The 22,264-nt window shown below is 36.7% G+C and overlaps 1 protein-coding gene across 1 annotated transcript in view; it reads right to left on the reverse strand.

The window, feature by feature from the left end:
* TNKS (tankyrase) overlaps positions 1-22,264 on the reverse strand; it is a 149,558-nt gene that overhangs the window by 18,353 nt on the left and 108,941 nt on the right. The window contains exons 12-20 of the mRNA XM_068969716.1: positions 16,792-16,963; positions 15,576-15,655; positions 13,598-13,743; positions 11,650-11,815; positions 10,105-10,324; positions 9,712-9,821; positions 5,601-5,789; positions 2,306-2,543; positions 1,227-1,309 (exon numbers count right to left, since the gene is read on the reverse strand). Coding sequence (XP_068825817.1) covers positions 1,227-1,309; positions 2,306-2,543; positions 5,601-5,789; positions 9,712-9,821; positions 10,105-10,324; positions 11,650-11,815; positions 13,598-13,743; positions 15,576-15,655; positions 16,792-16,963 — 1,404 coding nt within the window. The remainder of the gene's footprint in view (positions 1-1,226; positions 1,310-2,305; positions 2,544-5,600; positions 5,790-9,711; positions 9,822-10,104; positions 10,325-11,649; positions 11,816-13,597; positions 13,744-15,575; positions 15,656-16,791; positions 16,964-22,264) is intronic.

A 22,264-nucleotide genomic window follows, 5' to 3' on the forward strand; every position in this document is an offset into this window, starting at 1 on the left:
CAGACACAGAGAAGGCAAGGTGAAGACAGAAGCAGAAATTGAAAGGATGTGGCCAGAAGCTGAAGGCGCCTAGCAGCTAGCAGAGGTGTGTGGCAGATTCTCCCCTAGACCCTCTGTAGGGACTGAAGCCCTGATGACACCCTGATTTTGAACTTCAGGCCTCCAGAACTGTGAAGGAATACCATTCTGTTGTTTAAGCCACAGGTCTGTGGAAATTTGGCAAGGCAGCCCTATGAAACTAATGCTAGTCTAATAGGCAGAAAGGGGTGAGATTTCTGTGCAAAACAGTGTAAAGATAAACAGACGATTAACAGATTAAACATGGGGCAGATGTGGGTGTATTTTAGATTAGAAGCATTTCATTATACCTGTCCGAATTGTAATAAGATATTGTTCCACATCGATATAAAAAGGGTAATTCCTGTATCTGGGAGAAAGACGTACTGATCTCTAAAAATTCTTCCCATTCTAAGATTCTATGTATATTGATAATACCCAAGTTACACTCAGGAATTTATTACTTGATGTTTAATGGTAATAAAATCACATAGTGATAAGTTAAAAACTCATTATTCCATATAAAAACAGACTGACAAACAGAAGGATCTCAATTCATAAACAACCTAATGATTTCACACTAAGATCTTTACAAGCATTTCAGATCTGTCTGAAAACAGTCTAAGTCTTTAAGCATATGGCCAAGTTCCGGTTCAACATATTTCACTCTCTAGCTAGACAGTGGAAACTTCATAAAGGAGCAATTTTTAAAGGTACACCTGCCTAGGAATTATTTTGCTTTCCAGTTTAATGGACAACTGCTTCATGAAGATTTTGCTAAATAGTTAACATAAAAATTTCTCACTAGTTTTAAGTGAATCCAGTCACATTAGTAATAAAATGAGGTAAATAAAGGCTAATAATTTTTTGGAAACAAGATGAGGGAAGATTTCGAAAGCATTCTTTTGAGGTGGTTTCATGGCCTAAATTTTGACATGTAATAAAACATATTGAGCCAGACTGCTTATGAAGATACAACAACATAACATTAAAGACTCTCACCATCTGTTAGACAATTTTGGAAAGAAGCATAATTAGTAGATGCCCCTAGCTTCTTCAGAAATCTGTTTTGAGTTTTAAAAGAGTGGTTAAGAAGCAAAAAAGAATAATTGGCAATTAATAACTCCTAGTATTTAACTGAAAAGACTGGACAATATATGAGAGCTTACCTGTTCTGTTTCAAAGATGTCCCGAAGATGTTCAAGACCAAGGCTTTTTAGGAACTGGCTAATATTCATGTCAAGACCCGCAACTAAAACAGACACACGTTAAAGTTTTTCAGAAGGAAGTACATCAAGCTAAAGGAAGCTTCAGTATTTACTTAAAGCCATGGCTCTCTGACACACCCCTCTACGCACCTGTGCAGCTGCTTCTACACAGCATAAAACGATCTAAATTACATAAATTTAATTCAGACACTTCAAGTTAGCTCTGAATTTTATGGGGAAGTAAAAGAAGAGTTTATCTTATCAGTAGTATTTATATTAATATTTTAAAGCACAATATAATGATTTTAGTGATATATTTAACAGTGGAATTTAAAAATCAAAATTTACCAGCTGTTGTTTCAGTTTTCATTTCTTACATAATCTCTCTTCATTTTTTTGATATAATTTCAGTAAGCCTCACTCAGTACTGCAGTAAGAAACTACAGTTGGAGTAGGATGTACTGGGATATACGTGAATAAGGACAATGCAGAGGTCAAGGCATTTAGTCTATGAACGCATTTTTTTAAAAATAAAATATCTTATTTTATATAAATGCTAAGATTTCCTCCCTTGGGGAAGCTGGAGGAAGGCATAAGCCCCGGCCGGCCCTTACTTCTTCAAATATATCATTCATGGCAGGGAAACTCATGGCAGACAGGCAGGAGGGCCATACAAAGAATGGAATACACTTGCTTGGACTTTTCTGCCTTGAGCTGAGCACAGGAGAAATCAAATGGAGGACACTTCTCAGTAGTCAACAGCTGATTAAATAAAATGTGTGTTTCAAAGTTTCAGGCACCCGGACAGCAGAGCATGAGGGAAAGAGGGTAAGACCGTGAGGGTTGGGGCCGTGGCTGTCTGATTCTGGTGCCCAGAACAGTGGGAGTTAATGAAGACATGTTTCTTATGAACTGCTGTGTACGTGAAAATTCATAGACAGGATGTCTTTAAGTGAGGTGTTCAATAACTACCAATAGAAAAAAGGGAATCTGTTAATTTAGAACACCAAAACCAAGCGGGCATTCAGCGGTGTACTTGCCTTCTCCTTCCTTCCTCTCTGCGCCCGCCGCGCCATCCCCGGTGTTGGATGCCCCTCCCACAGCCAGCTCTGCTAAGGGGCCGGTGAGGTTGTCTATGCTACTAGCAGCAGACAGGCAGGAGGGGGTGGATGCTGGTGAGATCAGAGAGGCGCTCACGACAGTAGCCTGAGGTTTGAAACACGTCGGTAAGGCCTCTGGGGGCATGGCATCTATCAGCAGAGCTCTGATGTCATCAGCCTAAGAAACAAACAGATGAAGCACACACACAAAATATTACATCTTAAAATAAGTTTCTCACTAAGGACCGAATACGTAGTGAATTTTTTTCTTTCATGGATGCTCCATTATTCCCTATTAGTTTTAGACAATTCCTTCTTCTTTCCTTCTCTGATCGACAGCTCCAAAGAGTCCCAGTAGTTTCAATACGTAGAACTGGAGAAACTATTCGATACTAAAAAAATAGTATCAAATTTTTTCAAACTATTTCAAAATATTTCATTTTTTGAGGATCTCATGTGCAGCCTGTGATGATAGTTAATAATATTGTACTCTATTCTTGAAATTTGCTGAGAGCAGATCTTGAGTGTTCTCACCACAACACACACAGAAAAAAAGTTAACTGTGAAAAGAATCCAAGAGTGTGGACTATATTGATTCCCAGAAACACACTCTTTAACACTAAATGAAAAGTACGCACACAGTTGTTCATACTGATTACCCATTTTATCAGAGGACATATAAACTAACAAAGATATGAAGAGTTAAAAATGAAAATATTTCATCTTTCTTCTAAAAAAGAGCACTTTTCAGAACACTGACTTTCAATCTCTTCTTTAGAAGGAGTTTCCATACTTACTATGTTTGTTTATGCTTAACAACTATGATGATTTTTGTTCATTTATTTAGTGCACATTTAATAATTTAATGTATAATAAAAACCTGGTAAAATTTTAAAGGGACCGCACTTTGGCCAGCTTATTCATGAACTCTTCAGTCTGTTAGGCACAAATGCTGTTAGAGTATGTGGGGGAATCCCTTCCTCCATGTACATCTTGTACCCCTCCTCCCATCAAGAGGTGGCACCTATATCCCTTCCTTTCAATTTCGGTTGCTTGTGAGTTGATGTGACAATTAGAATGCAAACGAAGTGGTGCTCTGAAGCTTTTGAGCCAGGCTTTAAAAGGACTGGTGGTTTCTACGTTTTTCTCTTAGAAATCATCCTCCCATGCTATAAAGAAGTTCGGACTAGATCACTGAGTCTGAGATATGACACACAGAGAGGTCCTGCAGGATTTAAAGCCACCCTGGATGCTGCAGCCTCAGCTGAGCTCCCAGCTAAAGGCACTGCGCAAATAGCTGGACTGCCCAGCTGAGCCCAGTCAATGTACACAGCTCTGAGAAACTATAAGTCATCATAGTGAGTCACTCACTTGGTTTCGGTTAAGCTACTATGCGTTTTGAAACTGTTTAATACTCAGTAATAGATGTATAAACCAGAATGTGGCTTAGAGAAGTATTTTTGGTTAAAAAATTCTAAATTACGTGACCATACAGTAACTCCCTAATTTCTAGAAAGTTCAGGAAAGATGTTTCTGTACTGTGTTTAATTCTGTAGTTAAATAACATTTAATCATGAAAATTTAATTTTGAAAATATTTCTATAATATATCAGTTTACTTTTCCATCTTCAGAAGAATGATATACTGCTTTTTTTTTTTTCCCTCAGTCGCTTAGTAGTGTCCGACTCTGTGACCCCATGAATCGCAGCACGCCAGGCCTCCCTGTCCATCACCAACTCCCGGAGTTCACTCAGATTCACGTTCATCAAGTCAGTGATGCCATCCAGCCATCTCATCCTCTGTCGTCCCCTTCTCCTCCTGCCCCCAATCCCTCCCAGCATCAGAGTCTTTTCTAATGAGTCAACTCTTCGCATGAGGTGGCCAAAGTACTGGAGTTTCAGCTTTAGCATCATTCTTTCCAAAGAAATCCCAGGGCTGATCTCCTTCAGAATGGACTGGCTGGATCTCCTTGCAGTCCAAGGGACTCTCAAGAGTCTTCTCCAACACCACAGTTCAAAAGCATCAATACTTCGGCGCTCAGCCTTCCTCACAGTCCAACTCTCAGATCCATACATGACCACAAGAAAAACCATAGCCTTGACTAGACGGATCTTAGTCGGCAAAGTAATGTCTCTGCTTTTGAATATGCTATCTAGGTTGGTCATAACTTTTCTTTCAAGGAGTAAGCGTCTTTTAATTTCATGGCTGCAGTCACCATCTGCAGTGATTTTGGAGCCCCCCAAAATAAAGTCTGACACTGTTCCCACTGTTTCCTCATCTATTTCCCATGAAGTGATGGGATTGGATGCCATGATCTTCATTTTCTGAATGTTGAGCTTTAAGATATACTGCTTAGAAGATAATTTTTCTTTGATTATCTCATCCCCTCAGGTGAAGTGACGTTGCTCAGTCGTGCCCGACTCTTTGCGACCCCGTGGACTGTAGTTTACAAGGTTCCTCTGTCCATGGAATTTTCCAGGCAAGGGTATTGGAGTGGGTTGCCATTTCCTTCTCCAGGGGATCTTCCCAACCCAGGGATCGAACCCAGGTCTCCCTCATTTCGGGCAGACGCTTTACCGTCTGAGCCACCAGGGAAGCCCAGGTAAATTACCATAAACACCAAATGCTCTAGCATACTATGTGAAATGTAGAAGGTGATAAGATAGCTTCAGTTCATTTCAGTTCAGTTCAGCTGCTCAGTCGTCTCCGACTCTTTGGGACCCCGTGAACTGCAGCATGCCAGACCTCCCTGTCCATCACCAACTCTTGGAGTTCAAACTCTTGTCCATTGAGTCGGTGATGCCATCCATCCATCTCATCCTCTGTCGTCCCCTTCTCCTCCTGCCCTCAATCCCTCCCAGCATCAGAGTCTTTTCCAATGAGTCAACTCTTTGCATGAGGCAGCCAAAGTATTGGAGTTTCAGCTTTATAAGATAGCTTACTAAATGTAATTCTTTGAGAATACAATCTACACACAAGTTTTCCTATGATTCATGTTTTCCCTCCGAGTATGGTCAAAAAATGTAACTTACTGCTTAGTTTGTTTTAATAGTTTTAAATTAAAGCAACAACAACAAGGAGAACTTAAAAAATTCTCAAGTTTCCAGAAGGAAGGAAACTTGTTCTTCTCCTAAGGGATAATATGCACCACTAAAGCAAACCTGCTAATAAACCCTGGAATTTACTGTCATCCCTGGAATTATAAAAAGCAATTCTAAATATTCTGAGGACTTACTGTCGCCAGATCTAAAGGGGTCTGGCCTTCCTGGTTCTTCATAGTCGGATCTGCACCGTGCGCTAGGAGTAGGGCACAAAGCTGCGTCCTGCCTTTTTGGGCTGCTTCGTGAAGAGGAGTAAATGCCCACTTGTCTGTTGCATTTACGCATGTGTTGTATTTTATCAATAATGCTGCAATGTCCACATGCTGAAGAAAAACAAAAGGTTACCAAGAGGTAACAATGAGATTATCTGGTAAAGCTCCTTCAGGTACACTTGTTTTTATTTAACATTTCATTGCCCCTACATCTCTATTCTCATCCTTAACAAGTTTCTTTGATTAAAAAAAGAATATTCATTGCACCCTTCCAGCTATATTTTGGACTTCATCTTTTCTTGCTTCCTCCAAAGTATCAATTTCGTAATTATTCTGCTACTCTGTAATTCTTCATGGGAGCTTAAAAATTTTTTTTATTCAGTCCTATAGCATATTCAGACCTATATTAAATTCTCTAATCCACTGGAATCTGATCTGTTTATTTAAACACTCATCTCAAAGATTCTCAATGTTCTTTGGCGAAGTAATGTAACGTAACAAAGCAACATTCTACAAAAATTAGTCTGTCATGCCTAAAGTGACTTAGGGGGTGGAGGAAATGTCAGCAGCAGCATATACATTAATAATCTGGACAGGAGGTGATAAGAGGCTGAACTGTGATGGTTGGAGAAGAACACAAAAGAAGAGCTAAATTTGAGAAATTCTGAAGGAAAAAAAATTGGGTTTTAGAAAAACAAATTAACTACAGAGGAAGAAAGAGTTGAGAAAGAATTCAAAGATGACTGTCTTTTTTTTTTTAATGTAGTCTAGAAGATTTACAAAAAAGGTAGAGGGAAGCATTAGCAGAAATTGAGTAGCACAAATTTAAGTAGGAGGGAATCTTCAAGGAAGGTTCACTCGAGGTATGTGGTTTCTAAAGTAAAATATCTAAGTAATGGTGTTCTGTAAATGGTTTGACACAGAAGGTCAGAGCACAGATAGGATGGTCATTTATTTATTCACTTATTCTCTCTAATGCACTTGCCCACCAATCAGACATTTGCTGAATACCTATCTGAGGCTGACTTTCATGAGAATGGGACGAGATAAGGAAAGTAAAGACAGGAGTATTGGGATGCAGGGCAGGCTTCTTCAAATTTTCCTTAAGTATTCCTTAAAATATTTTCTTTGTTCTCCTAAATACACTCACTTCAAAAGGAATAGGTACTTCTTCTGAGGAAGAAGAAATGTATATTAAATTTTTTTTCATACAATACAAATATTTTCTAATTTTAGGAAAAGTGATTTCAGAAAACAGAAGAAAATTTATTAGACAAATACAAATCAGAAGCGTCTAAGAAAGCTTCCATATTTGCTCTGACAATATAAAAACAACTGCAACAGAGCATAATCAGTCCAAGGCTTCTGAAAACAGACCATGTTTGGGCCTTCTAGGGATTATGAATGATATGGCACAATTATAAAATTGATTCTAACACAAAAGATAGAAAGAGGTAACATCTATAGTACTATCAAAACATGTATAGTACTATTTCCCTTATTCAAAGGACATATGTTGAAAAGAATAGCTATTTTAATTCAATTAATCCAAAAGCATGGAGTAATTTCAAGCTTCTCCCCAGTAAGGTTACAGGGTATTTAAACTATGTTCCTGATGATTAATTTTATTCTACTGGCTCAGACAGTAAAGAATCTGCCTGCAATGTGGGAGGACCTGGGTTTGATCCCTGAGTTGGGAAGACCCCCTGGAGGAGGGCATGGCAACCCACTCCAGTATTCTTGCCTGGAGAATCCCCATGGACAGAGGGGCTGGGTGGGCTACAGTCCATGGGTTGCAAAGAGTCAGACGTGACTGAGCAACTAACACACACATTTGTATTGATGGAACAATATAATCAGGTAGGCGAATTTGTATAGGTCTCCAAAATTAAGGCAGTCCAAGGAAAATTATGTGAGGATAAAATTAATTATATATATGGTATATATTATTAAACTTTCTTTATATAAAATCTGTAGTTCATGCTTGGAGAAACCAACTACATGTTTGTTAAATATGCTGAGAAACATCTAGAAATGCAAAAACAGGAAGCATATTACTATACATGTAACATAGTACTTGTATAGTACTATACACTAAAACACTAAAAAATATAGTGTTTTTTAGTCTTAGAAACACAACTGTTAAGTCTTAAATAGCCACATCACTGGGGCAAAAATTCTAACTGAAATTTAAGGCTGGTGAATGCAATAAATAGCTACAGTTCAGTCCTATACAACAGGACTGAGCGAAGTATTGAACTGGAAGGTCTAGAAAAGAAAGTGAACTCTGCTGGAATGTTTCCAGGAGTCAGTTTAATATGGTTTCAAAATTCAGCTGCAACACAAAATGCTTTAAATGACAAATGTGACATAAAAAAACTTCAAGGGCCCTAATTCAATTTTAGAAAGTTGGGAAGCAAAGAGAACAGAAATGTGCTTGGGCTCCAGTTAGAGCAATTTAATTTTACAATAATGGCATGCAATTCCCCTAACATATATTATACATTTTAGAGACAGCACTAAAAAATGAAAAAGTTGAGAAAGAAAACTCAGTAAATTGATTTACTCTTATGAAAAAATACAAAACTACATGCTGTGTGGTAAACAAATATCAATGCCTTATATCTACTGAAGAGCAAAAATATTAATGGTCATGTATAAATATATATTAAAACTAATATAAGGCATTATAATAGAAAAACACTAAGCAGGGTAATGCACATTACCATTAATATATATTCTCATTAAACCTTTAACTTTTATTCAAATTTCTTAAACTATGTGTTTGTTTCTCCATTTGGAAAAACTGAAGTGGTAAGTTCTTTCTATATAAAAAGGCCCAAAGATACACAGAGAGCTGACTGACCTCTCAGAGGAAAAGGTAAAATATGTATCAAAGAACAATGAACAATAAATAACAGCTAAGTAACTTTATGTCATTTCAGCTCTCTCACAAAATTATTTTATCCCCAGGATATCAGTTATCGTCCACTACTAAAGTCACTTAATCTGTGTCTATTTAATACTGATTTTGAGTTGGTCAGATACACACTCGGAAGTAATATTTTCTTTCCTATCTGTCCAACCTGAAACTGGTTTGCTGCTTTCCTGAAGAGTGTTTCAACTCAGGACATTGTCATCTCCCTGAAATACTGGTCACTGAGAGGGGGCATGAGGAGATGTGGATATGCTCATCATAAAGGGCAAGGAAGGAGACAGTAAAAGAATACGGAAGTCATATGATTACCTTTTACTTATAGTCTGTCAGGTTTCTTCAAATCTAGAAACTGTCCTCACCAATAATGACTCCATTTATGAGAGCCCCTGGTATGTACATTTTGGCATCTGGGCATTTTCACAGTCAAATAGGGATTAAGTGGCTCAGCAGAAAACACAGGAGCATTCCTATTCTTCCTGCGTGAGTCATCAGACCTAGAGTGGGCCCTGGTGACTTCCAGGCAGGTGGTCCAACAAATATCATCAAGGTTGGAATACATCCATTTTCTCTTTCAGCCGATGATTACAGTTACAGGGCTTTGAAAGAATAAATTTCGACTTTCACAGTGGGGTTTCAGCTAGTCAGTGGGGTTTCAACTAGTTATCTGAACTGTATGAAACCATATATAGCAATCACTCAACCATTTACTTGAATATTTCTAAGATGCTGATGATAAACATAAGCAAGCATAATTTCCATGCTTACAGAGTAGCCTGCTGGCTTTCAGAGTTTATAAAATCTACATAAGGTACAGTTAAGATTTATTATCTGTATCAATAAATATTAGCTGAGCAGCCATTAAATACCTATTATTGTACTACATAATGTGAAGAGTCCAAAAAGCTGAAAAAAATACGGTCTTTGGGCAAAAGACAGTTAAGCCTAACTGAGAAGGCTAGAAACACTTTAAATAGTAAGATTAAAATTGTACTAAATTATGCTGTTGGTTAGGTATCTTTTGGTTACTTCATGTATGGTATGTATTTAACCAAGTAGTAAGTATCAGTGAACGTTTCTGGACTTTAGCACACTCACCCCATAGGATGCCGCATTGTGAAGAGGTATTAAACCACCTTTGTCTTGGGCATTAACATCTGCTCCGTGCTCTAGAAGATACTCCGCTACTTCCAGGTTATTGTAGCCTGCTGTTAGAATGAAAAAAAAGCAAACATATCAGCTTAAAAGGAAAAAAAAAATGTATATAAATGATAATGATCAGAAAATATTGGGTTTTTAATACTTTGTTTTAAAAACTAGGTAAGAATGATTAAGAATAAAAATATAAGATCTATAATAAAAGTTATATAAAATTATGTCAGTGAAGCATTTTACTGAGTAGCAGCACTCTTCCTGATCAGATTTCTTTCCTCTTCTGATGAACTGTATCCAAGAAAGGACATGAGCCTTGGAAGTACTGGTGATGCTTACCTGCCAGGTGCAGAGGGGTGGAGTTTCTGCCCTGGGTGTCTCTGCAGTTGATATTCTCTGGGGTACAGAGCTTTTGCACTCTTGCCAGGCAGCCCTTCTTGGCAGCATCCAACAAAGCAGCATCTCCTCTCAGCAAGTCCTGAATATCTGTGTCTCCTTCTTTTACCAAATCTAAAGGTGTATTTCCGTCTCTGTTCTTTTTAGTGGGATCTGCTCCATGCTACAAAATAACCAAATGGTGTTTGTGCTTTCTGTAGCATCTTTATTACGTTTTGTTTCTTTATTTTTAACTTCACTTTCACTCCTCCAGAGAAAAATACCTATTCTATGTGCATTGTGAAAAACAGAGGCAACATTTGGTTTTTCTTGCAAATTTCCTACTTAGCAACAAACTGGGATCAGCTTTCTAACTACTTCCCAACCAAAGCCCCATGCCTCAGGATCACCTGTGATGGTGAGAGGGAAAGGTGTCAAATGTCTTTCACTTCTGTAGCATATACTGTCTCAGACTCTATGCTGTCTTTGGAAACCACTTTTCCTTTTAATGATGGCCTGGCTATTAATGTTAATCAAATCTTAATTATTAATATGTAAAGATATTCAGTGCTGATGAAATGAGAAGAGGAAGACACAGGTGGAAAAAGTATTAATACTCGATTCCAAATGGAATCAGTGAAAAGAAAGTTTGGTAATTTAAAAATATTTTTGTTTTAAGTCTGAGGACCTAAGGTGAAATTAGATAGAATGTTAACAATTAACTTGATTTTATAAGTTTAATCATTTACACTTATGAAATAAAGTAATTAAAAGTCAAGAATCTTTATTTACAGACCTGACACAGATGTTTTTGGCTCACTGGGGAAATTTGGAATAACCAACCCAGACAGTGAATTCACAGTGACCTAGAAGTTATTTCTTACTTAACCAGGGACAATAAAAATTAGTATCAACTACAGTGTTATTCTTAAAACTCATATGAACATATCTGATCCCATAAAAGTGGTAGGAGAAGAATTTTATATTTAACTAAGACAAGTTTCTCTCTAGTTTAAAAAAGAGAGAGAGAAAATGATATAAATACATGTCCAGTCATTTTTCACATCGTTTAATTTTCTATCTTTTAATGTTTAATTAATGCTTAATAGTTAGAGGTGAGTTTGTTAACAATAATAAAAATAGCTAGCAAGAAAAAAAAATCAAACTTGATGGAAAAACACATTTCTTCTTATATAAATATCTTCTGATATTCTGTCAGTTATAGATAAGTAATGCAAGCTAATTCAACTCTTTCCAAAACCTACCTTGTTGAATTGTGATGAACTCAACATAATCAAATCAGTTCAGAAAGGCACTTCAGCCACTACTCAAAGCTACGTAAGAATCATGATATCACACTTAAACATCCCCCTAGAACAGAAAACGGAAGCAGTCTCTACAGCACTTACTGCACTGTATTACAGAATAATTTACCTTGATGTCATTTTACATCCTAACCAAATAATAAATATAATTACCTTATATTTTATAATTTTTAAAAGTACATACTTTTAAAAGGAGCTTGCAGATTTCATATTTTCCTTTAGCTGCTGCTTCATGTAGAGGGGTAAATTTCCATAAGTCCGCCACATTGACGGAAGCCCCATGTCTTACCAAGAGCTCAGCTACTTCGTAGTGTCCATATGAACAAGCATTATGAAGGGGCACCAAGCCACTAAACCAAAGAAAATTATTTTAAAGACATACAATAAAGCTGTGTGTTAAAATGATACATATAATAAAATAATTCTCTATGGCATTTGACTATTATTGAACACTCCCTTAAGAAAAATAATTCTCTGATCTTGAAGATAATCAGTATTCAGTAATGAAAATAATGACATCAACCAAGAACTCTAGTCAGATGTACAAACTATTCTGTGATGACTCGTTTAAGTTCTGATTACAAGGCAGCTGGCCTTCTAAAAGGACAAAAAGTTCTGATTACAAGGCAGCTGGCCTTCTAAAAGGACAAAAAGTGTCCTCATAAAAAAGGAGGGTGTCTCAAAAGATAAATTTAAGTTGCACTTAGTACATAGCAGACACAAGGTATCAAGTTAGGACCTTTTTGCTTAGAGAGATCCGGTTTCTTTGTTTTTGTTTTTAATGTTTTGAGACCAAAAATACTAAATGCTAAAATGGGGCAATAGAAACAAATGTTGGCTCCTCTCTAACGAACCATAATACTTTGAAAGAGATAGTGATTAATATTAAATGTTCATGTCTGACGTGTTTCTTTTAAAAGAGAAATAAATGCAAAATGGTTAACTGAAATCTAATGAAAGTGAAAATGGTAGTTGCTCAGTCAGGTCCTACTCTTTGTGATCCCAAGGACTGCAGTCCTTTTCTCCGTGGAATTCTCCAGGCAAGAATACTAGAGTGAGTTGCCATTCCCTTCTCCAGTGGATCTTCTCGACCCAGGGGTCGAACCTTGTCTCTTGCACTGTAGGCAGATTCTTTACTGTCTGGGCAACCAAGGAAGCCCAACTGAAGTCTAAGTTGTGTGGTTTATTTGTTAGCAATGTAACTGCACAGGAAGGTGCTTATTTATATTTTGAGATGATATGAAATTAACTCAGGATATGGAAGCTCATTTCAGTTAAAACTTCCTTCGTGCTTTTCTAAATGCCTTTTGTGGCTGCTTTAAACCCTGTCTAGATAAACTGAAATAGTTTCATAAGCTAATACAAAAATAGAGAATATCTGAATTAGTAAAAATGAAATGTTTCTACTAATATGGATGACTCTTTTTGGAGGAGAAAAGATTTAATAGCAAAAGGAGGGATGAACAATAAACTATATAAACTTATTTACAAAATACAAAAAAATACTATATATAGGCATTAAAAGGATGAAATGAACTGCTTAGTACTGATACAGAAAGACATTCAAGACATACTATTATAAAAAAGGCAAACTGTAGAGCAGCCTGTGCGGGATGACATCTTCATTTATGTTAAAAACAAGCCCCATCACAACAGCACACACACTGGTACACATGTGCTTCAAAACTCCTGACAATTACAACAAAATTTTGATGTTGTAATCTCTAGGAGGTGGAATGAGAGGGACTTTTCACTTTCTATACATTTTCATAAAGTTTTAATTTGGGGGGATTCCCAGGTGGCTCAGTAGTAAAAATATATCTGCCTGATAATTTAGGAGATATGGGTTTGATGCATGGGCTGGAGAAGATGCGTTGGAGAAGGAAACTGCAACGTACTCCAGTATTTCTGCCTGGGAAATCGCATGGACAGAGAAGCCTACAGTCCATGGGGTTGTAAAGAGTTGGACATGACTTAGCTACTATACAACAACAAAGTTTTAAGCATTATGCTTTAAGCTTTTTAAAAAAATTACTTTTTTAACAAGGGGAAAAAAATCTATCATGAAAAAAAATTTTTTTTTTTAAAGTATCAAGAAAATGAATTCCACACAGTGACATTCTAACACATACCCTTTGTCTTTGGCATGGACATCGGCACCATGGTGGAGGAGGTACTCCACAACAGACACACGGTTGTAGCCTGCCGCGAAGTGTAAGGGCGTGGAATGCCGGCCCTCTAAATCTCTGCAATTCACATTCTGAGGGCTGCAAAGTTGCTTTATTGACACACACACACACACAAACACAAAAAGAACATTAGTATTTATTTAAGGATCTTGCACCAAAATACTGCAGGCATCTTGGATAAGTTGTAATTTTCTAATGACTATTTCTTTGATTAGATAATACGAGTGATGTTTTAAAATCACCAAAATGTTTTGCTTTACAGTGTCTACAAATATTCTTATGTTTGCACAGCAATTTCACCTTTTTCAATATTTCCTGGCCAAAATCCTAATCAAAAAGAAGAAAACATAATAAAGCAAGCATTGCCAAGGCAAATGGTGCCTTCCTTTCATTGTTAGAAGGCTTTCTTCCCCGTGAGAGCCTGTCTGCTTGTACCAGCACGCTCTTAACCACCCTTTGCTCAAGTAAGATTAAACCTGGCTGACTGTAGAACTACCCAAAATTTCTGCCTGCTTTGACGTGGCAACAAGAAGGCTCTGGAAAAATTACATTCATTCTGTCTGGGCCACCTCTTTGGCCCTTCGATCCATCAGAGTAGAGCCAAGCAATCAACAATATTTTACCTGATCTTCAAGGGGATATTTGTTTAGGTCTACAGGTCAAACTGATTCTGATCATACTAGTTGTTGGCCTTCTATTTCCTTCAGCTGTGTCCTCCAAATCGCCTCTTTGTCACCTGTTCATTTTCCTTTTGAATATTATCATCTCAGCACAAGCTCAACTCTGTCTGCTTACAAAGCAGTGGAAGCAAAGTCAGGCTGGAGAGGCTGCATCATTGGTGGTGACAGATGGATGACAATACAAATATCTGAGTAATAATTTATAAAGAATTTCATTTTTTTTCCAGTGAGAGAATTATTATCTACTTGAGAAGTTAATCATCATCTCCATTTTACAGATAAAAAAACCAAGGCTCAGAGAGGTTAAGTGACATCCTATGTCCTAGAGTGGTAAGGGGTAGAATAAAAACTCAAACTTCATTTTCCTGATTTTTAATCTTGCCATCTTTCTGCCATTGCTTACTTATTTAATTATTTAGTCACTGCTTACTTATTTGATTATCCTAAATTTAGGGAAGTGATGTGAAGAGAGAGAATGAAAAGAAGAAAGCTAAAAAAGGTAAAAAAAAAAAAAAGGCAGAGAAAAAGTGACATTTTCTAGGCTACATGGTCTGATGTCAAGGGCTTTCCAGGTATTTGACAAGTCTGGTTGCTGCTCCTGCCACTGTAGTGGGCTGTTATAACAAAAACTCAGAACCTGGAAGTCACCTATAGATATACTGAGAAGGGGCTGGTAGGGTGAACACAGGACTTTTCAGGTAGTACAGTTTTTTTACACAACAGAAGGAAGTCTGGGCATAAGGGAGAGACTCTATAACCTAAAGAGCCATCATCATTTGGTCAGATTGTATCTTTTCATGACAAGTGAGTCTGTAGCTACATTAATGCATAAATTGTAGAATCAAAAAATACTTCCCAACTGCAGGATCATAAGGATGATTTCCTAGTGCAAAGGTGAGAATCTCTTGGAAAAGGTCAAGAACACTGTTTCAAACTTTACTGTACTATTACCTGGGCTTGCACTAGCTTGCAAATTTATGAGTGTGGTCCAAAATAACACTTTAATTTTAAAAAGTGGAAAGAAATAAAAAGTGCATTCATATAACCAGAAGTAAAGTGACTAAAAAATGATTTAATGAAAGGCACATACTAGGAAATTCTTAATAAAGATCTCTCCTTATGAGTCTACTCTGCTCATCCCTCTTATTGTTTGGATTTGAGTTGTTTCACTTACAAGCTTAAAATGAATTGGGAAGCAAAGGTTTCAAAGAGCTACCCAAGACATTAAAGCATTGACATACCTTCACAGTTTCCAAGTCTCCGGCTTTAGATGCTTCTAAGAGTCGATAGTCAACATCAGAAGTGCGTATAGGTGTACTTTCTGCATAAAAGACAAGGGAAGATTACTGCTGGTTTTTAAGGAAACAGAGTAGCAAAGGAGGGAAAATTATTTGGTAAATGGAAAGAGAGATGTTAACATAAATGCTGTCAGAGTGTACCATTAAAACTTTACTATTGTATACTGTTGGTTAACTACAGGCTTGTGAGATGAAAGTGAGGGTCTCTAAAAGTGGAACTCAAACCTGGTATTAATAGGGGTTGTTAAACAAACCTTTAAAATATTGCCCAGAACAGAACCCCAATAATTTACTATACATTCTATATAACTGATGTCTTCTTTCAGGAGTCATTACAGACGTAACCTGGAATTGGATTAGTAAATACAGGTACAACTGAAAAGTTCAGCCTGTATATGGTCTATAGACATACAAATTTTTTGCAGAAATATTAGTTTAAAAAATTATATTGTCATCTAAATAAAAAGAAGAATTCTCATTTAAAAAAAAAACCTTATAAGGGCAAGACTTTACCACCAAATTCTATTATTTGTATTATCCTTCCTGATAATAAAAAGTATGAAGACTTACACTAAAAAGTTCTGGCACATACTAAAATAGGCATTTAATGACCCATATAATGTTTTATCTTACTAATCAATTTTTAAGAAGAATTATCAAAATAATAAAAAAATTTTCATTTGTGATTCACTATTTAATGTTATCTTTTACTAGCAGCCATATATTTTAATTGTATTCATTTAGAAGACATTTTAAAAGCATTGCTGGAGCAATCTGCTTAATTTATTCAATCCTTTCCTCCCCATTTTATCAATTACCTCTAAAAACTACATATAATATTATGAGAAATTCTGATGAAATAGCTATATGTTTCCCTGATTTATAGTTATAACTTGGAGTAACTAACCTAAAATTCCCTATTAAATGGTTCTTAGTACAAGAGAAAAATTTGGAATGTTTGAAGTTTAAGAATTACAAAAAGGAGAATGTTGATGGGCAGGGCCACAGGCTAAATTGTAAGCAAAGAAAGGCAGGAAAAATTTTCAGGCCAAGAAAACATTCCATAGAGCCCCTTAAAACAAGGGGCACAAAGTCTGCGTATCAGTGGACAGACCTGGAAAAGGAAGAACAGAAAGCAAGGTTGTCTGTGTGAACTTACCACTCAGAATCTGCTGCACGGCCTCGTTCCCCATCTGTGCTGCTGTAAAGCCTTGTAAGGAGATGATGGAGGGATCTGAGCCGTAACTCAGCAGTAGGCGGCATGTCTGCAGATGACCAGCAAGGGCAGCTCTATGCAAAGCGGTCTGACCAAGGGTGTCCAGTGCATTCATCTGAAATATCATTGAAGGGGGCACATGAGACTGAGCAGCCGTTTTGTTCCCCTTTACACCCTAGTAAATAAATTCTTGAGAAAAATCAATTGTCAACTTTTATGAAAAATATAATAGACTATTCATAAACTATTCACGAATTCTTATGTACTGATTCTAAAGAAATACCATCTTCTTAAAACTTATAATATACCCATCTCTTCCCTGAATGACTGCCTTCCTGTCCATCCTCCATTCCTTGCCACTCTCCTTGACAACTCGAGGTCTCTGTAAGGTCCCCAAGGTCTGGGACTCTTGTCTGAGTTCACTGCCTGTCACAGCAAAGATGCACATTAAATACTTTTGGATGAGTGGGTTCTACCAAACTTGTTCCCAGAATGTAAAGACAACAGAGTAAGCAAGCAAAGATAGAGTAGTTAACTGTGTTTCTTTCCTAATTTTAGTCAATAATTATAATAGAATGACCTAATTGCATTACAAACACATTTAACCAAAAACTTGATTTGAAAATTCAAAAGTTCCATTTTTAAAACTTTGAAAAATTATAATGAAAGAATGGTTACTTTTAAGACTGTTAAGACAATGTTAAACTTTGGGATCATGTTTATAATTTGATCAAAACTAACTAGTCCTAACCTGTTTTCTGGAATGCCCCAGTAAAGACTACTCTAGTCAGACCAAAGTCCTCATTCATTGTACATGATGCTTCTTTCAGAGAAGCCCTTCATTCTGCCTTTCTGGATTACGAGATCCACGGCAAGTTTCACCTTTTCTAAGAAGTCTTCCTTGATTACTTCAAACCTTGATGATTACTTCCTTTCTGAACACCTATGTCAATTCAGCACTGTTTTAGAAATTAGAACACTGGGATAGTGTTTGTTTACCAAGTAAAATTAAGGTTACGGAAATATGGACTGTATTGCATAGGTTTTCTGTGTCTAGAAAGCTCCTGTTAATGGTACGCAGTAAATTCTCAAATACATTCTGGCTGGTTATTCAAAACACTTGTGTATCCCCACCAAACATAAGAATAAGAGAGGGTTTAAGACAATTGGTCTTCCTGTCTCCAGTCTTTCATTGTTGTAAGTAAGGCCGTGACACTTCAGGCAAGGGTTCAAATAAATTCTTAACAGTGTTTCACAAAAATCACCATGAAATACCGACAAATTTAATTATATCATATTTGCCAGCAGAAAAATGACTATACATAAAAGCACAGTCATTATTAGCAAGTACTGATGGAAAACACAAGCGGTCAAACTAAACTTGAAGTTTTCTATGAATATTTCTATTACGTTCTCATCACAGGAGAAAAAACTTAAAACTGAGAACATTCTAATCATTAACATTTTCCTGGAATTTGCATAAAACACCAATTTAATTACAGTGATGGAAATCCTCAATCCAGTTCATCAAATCATGGGAACACAGTTTGAGAACTACTAGTCTAAAATACAGATCTTACCAAGTTACTCCTCAGCTCAAACACAGGGACTTTCATGCCTTCACATAAACTTGAATCCCTCCACATATCATTAAACACTATCTGTCATTTACTTTTACATCACCACCCCTTCTACGATATTTTTTCATCACAATCTGATAGGCTTGCTGTGCTCCAGAGTTATTAGGTTACACTGAAGCCCTATTTTCTGGAGGTGTTAGTTTCTAAAGTCATTGCAAAAGGTAAAATTTGCCTTTGGTCAAGATTATCCTTTAAGATACCTTAACAATGCAGTGGTAGAGACAGATACAGTTTCTCAGTAAATCCAACATCAGCCAGTTTCACTTCCAGTGTCTGAGCAAATCAACTAAACACCAGATGAAGTACAGAGAATATTTTTAAACATTAACAAAACACTGTGTGTCAGAAGTGGTTACCTCTATAAATATGCGTGGTGGAACTGGGTGCAGCACAGAAAACCGCAGACTCACTTCTCCCATTTCTTACTCACTCTGGGGCATGCACTCATGGGGTGCAATACTGAGCAAAAATCACCACTCCCTAGCATAAGGAAGGGACGCAACTACATTTACTAAGTACTTACCAATGTTAGACTCTGTGCCTGATACTACTTGTTTTAATACATTGTAAGCTGTTTAAAAGCAGAGACTATGCTTTTAAGATTTTCCTAAAGAGAATGATTGAGTACTGTAATGATATGTGGCCGGAAACGTATAGGACATAAAATTATGACTAAAAAATGCCCAAAACTGTTTTCGAAACCAGTAAGCAAAGGATAAGGAAATGATAAAGGGGACTTTCTCCAAATTCTAGTCGATGTGAACAGCCTAGTCTCAACAGCTAACTGTGAAGTTGAGTTCACCTCTTGTCTAAGCTTAAGCTATCTTTGTCCATATCACTCACGTGGTAATTCATCATGACTTATTCTGTGACATTTCTGTACTTAGCAATGTGAACTCACACAATTTTACATTAACTATGAACATGTGATGATGTTCCAATCTGATTTCAAGTAATCTGAGAGTTGAAAATGGTCTCTATATTATTTTAGCTATTTTTTTTTTTTCTGTTCAAATCAGGGCACTTTGAAATTAAAAGCAAGGAATAGTAAAAATAAAATCCACAATAGAGGGACAAGGACAGGAATCTCAAACAGGTCTATATCCTGGTAGACAGAAACTACAACCTAGGAACAGTTGGCAGGCATACTGTAAACTTTTTAGCTTGAAGTTAAGAAACACTGGGCTTCCCTCGTGGCTCTGATGGTAAAGAATCTACCTGCAATGCAGGAGGCTCGGGTTCAATCCCTGGGTGGGGAAGAGCCCCTGGTGAAGGGAATGGCAACCCGCTCCAGCACTCTTGCCTGGAGAAGTCTGTTGAAGAAGAGTCTGGCAGGCTACAGTTCATCGGGTCGCAAAGAGTTGGACATGACAGAGCAACTAACACTTTCATTTGTTTTTTTTAAAGAAACATTAACTCTGCATCATCCCCTCCTTTTAAAAAAAATAAAAGTCAAACTAATTTTGTTGAATACTGCTAAATGATTATGCCAACTATCTAAGTCTACATTTCTGTAATTGGTTTTCTAAGAGAAAGTAACTACTTTCAGGAAGTTTATCTTCCTGAAGCAGGATTTGCTCATGCCATCTGCCTATTCAAAAATTTCCAATGGCTCTCCAAGTATTATAAGAACAAACCCCAAACTCTCCAACTGAGACTACTAAGACCTTGCTCCAATATGTCTTTTCAGATTTTCCTTATTTCCCCATGAACTAAGTACTTATTCTATCTACTGAACTAACTAATCATTAACTTGTGACTGACAAACTCCTTTGCTTTCCTGATTGAGCCATTATTTAAAATGTATTCTGAGCACAAATCAACCACTCACTAGTATAAGAAAGGGATGCCAACTATATTTACTACTATTTCTATAGATCTAATTCCTGGACATTCCTAGTGAAAATTCTATTTTATTCATGAAATTTCTCCCATTCTCTCCCAAGCCTGCCACCACTAATAGAAGTAATTGGTCTCTCCTCTGAATAACAATCTACCTGTCCTTTCCAATCTGATAATAGATATTCAAGTAGACTGTATTAGTTGAGACCATTTTTTAGATTTTAAGTCCCTTACGAATCTTTATCAAATTCAAACTTCCTATATACCTCATAGTAATAAGTGCAACGCCTTGTATACTGGGTGTTTGAAAATGGTTGGTAAATGGATGGCTCAAAACAATGACAAATTAGTAAATTCTGATGATAAAGAATACAGTTTTCGATATACCATTCTGTATAATGAACAGACTACTGAAACATTCTCTAACCAAAAACCATGTATTCTTCTTTCCCAGAAGAATATATTCTTCTTTCCCTCCAGAAATCTGGAGGAAAAAAAAGCTAAATGCCTATGTTGACAAAATTGTTTAATACTGAAAATAACTGACTCACTTTATCTGCAGTAAAAGTATAATTAAAGTTTTTACAGATTATTACAGGCCACTGTTATCCATGGTAGGATGTACACAGGTCAAAGCATCTCCTATGAGGAATGAAATAAACAAAATGACTACCAATTTAATTCTTAGCTAGAGTTCTGCTACAGTGATCAATATTTTACTCAAAGGCTTTTAATCCTTTAATGTGTTATGAATCCATCACAGAGTATAGAATTTTTCTAGGAAGTTAAATTTTGATATAATCTGAGAAACAGGAAACTAGGTTAGTGTTTACTAGCCACACTTGAGTAGCAGTATTTGTAAACCTCAACATCCACATGGAATTTTAAAAGAAGCAATCAGGTTTTTTGAAAAGAGATATATTATATTCTAATGGTACATATTTCCTTTGCTTTCTTAAAGGGGTACTCACACTGCCGACATGCCCTAACTGTCAGAGAAGTAAGTTGTGGAGCATAGCTGATTACTCGAGGTGCCAATGCCGTGGCTGTGCTAAACAAACTGAAGTCTTATTTACTCTCCCTTTCTCGTTTCTGAGATGAGATGGCAGCTGCAGGTGGTATATTTCCAAGCCAAAGGTTTATAAAGTAAGGGCTGTGAAGATCGTATTCAGGCCACAGAGAAGTACAACAGAAAAATACAGTCTATAAAAAGAATGAAGCAGATGAACAAACACTGGCAGAGAAAAGAAACTCATGCAATCTCAGAAAGAGAGAGACATATACAGGGAGAATGTCAGCTAAGGAAACTAACAGTTATTCCCAAATTCATTGTTCCGTCTTTTGTGAATTTCAGCTATAACTCCTGCAAATCATTTCTTTGGGATTAGCTCTGTGGTTATCTCACAGAAGTAATAAGCCAGATTTCTACTTCTGCCTAATTTATATTCAGTCAATCTAACTGAATGGTAACTAAAATGTCTCTGAGACACTGGCCCCTTGGGACTTTATTCTGATATGATCAAACCTCAGATATTGTTTGAACTATAAAAGCTACTTGGGATCTACAGTTTTAAAAGCACTTTAACACTTTTGGGTTGACAGAATCTGCTTATCAACTCACCTCTGAAAGAGAATTAATAAAATCCTTATAATAAGCTAACACATTTCTCTAAAGACAGCAAAGATTCTTGATCACTCTCAATGTGAGAAATAAGCCCATTAAACACCAATTACTATTGACACAATTTCTTTTTACATACAGTATAAATAAATCTGTCAAATTAAGACATGAACATCAAAAAATTTCTTCATGTTCCACACATTTAACAGATGCTCACTAATGACAAAACAGTAGTGCTTTCAAATATGAAAAAAAGAACTTCTGAATTAAACCTTTTGTTTCTAGGTACTAACAATACCATATGCAACTGGGG

This window comes from Capricornis sumatraensis, chromosome 4 (assembly GCF_032405125.1).
Source record: "Capricornis sumatraensis isolate serow.1 chromosome 4, serow.2, whole genome shotgun sequence".
Taxonomy (NCBI): Eukaryota; Metazoa; Chordata; class Mammalia; order Artiodactyla; family Bovidae; genus Capricornis; species Capricornis sumatraensis.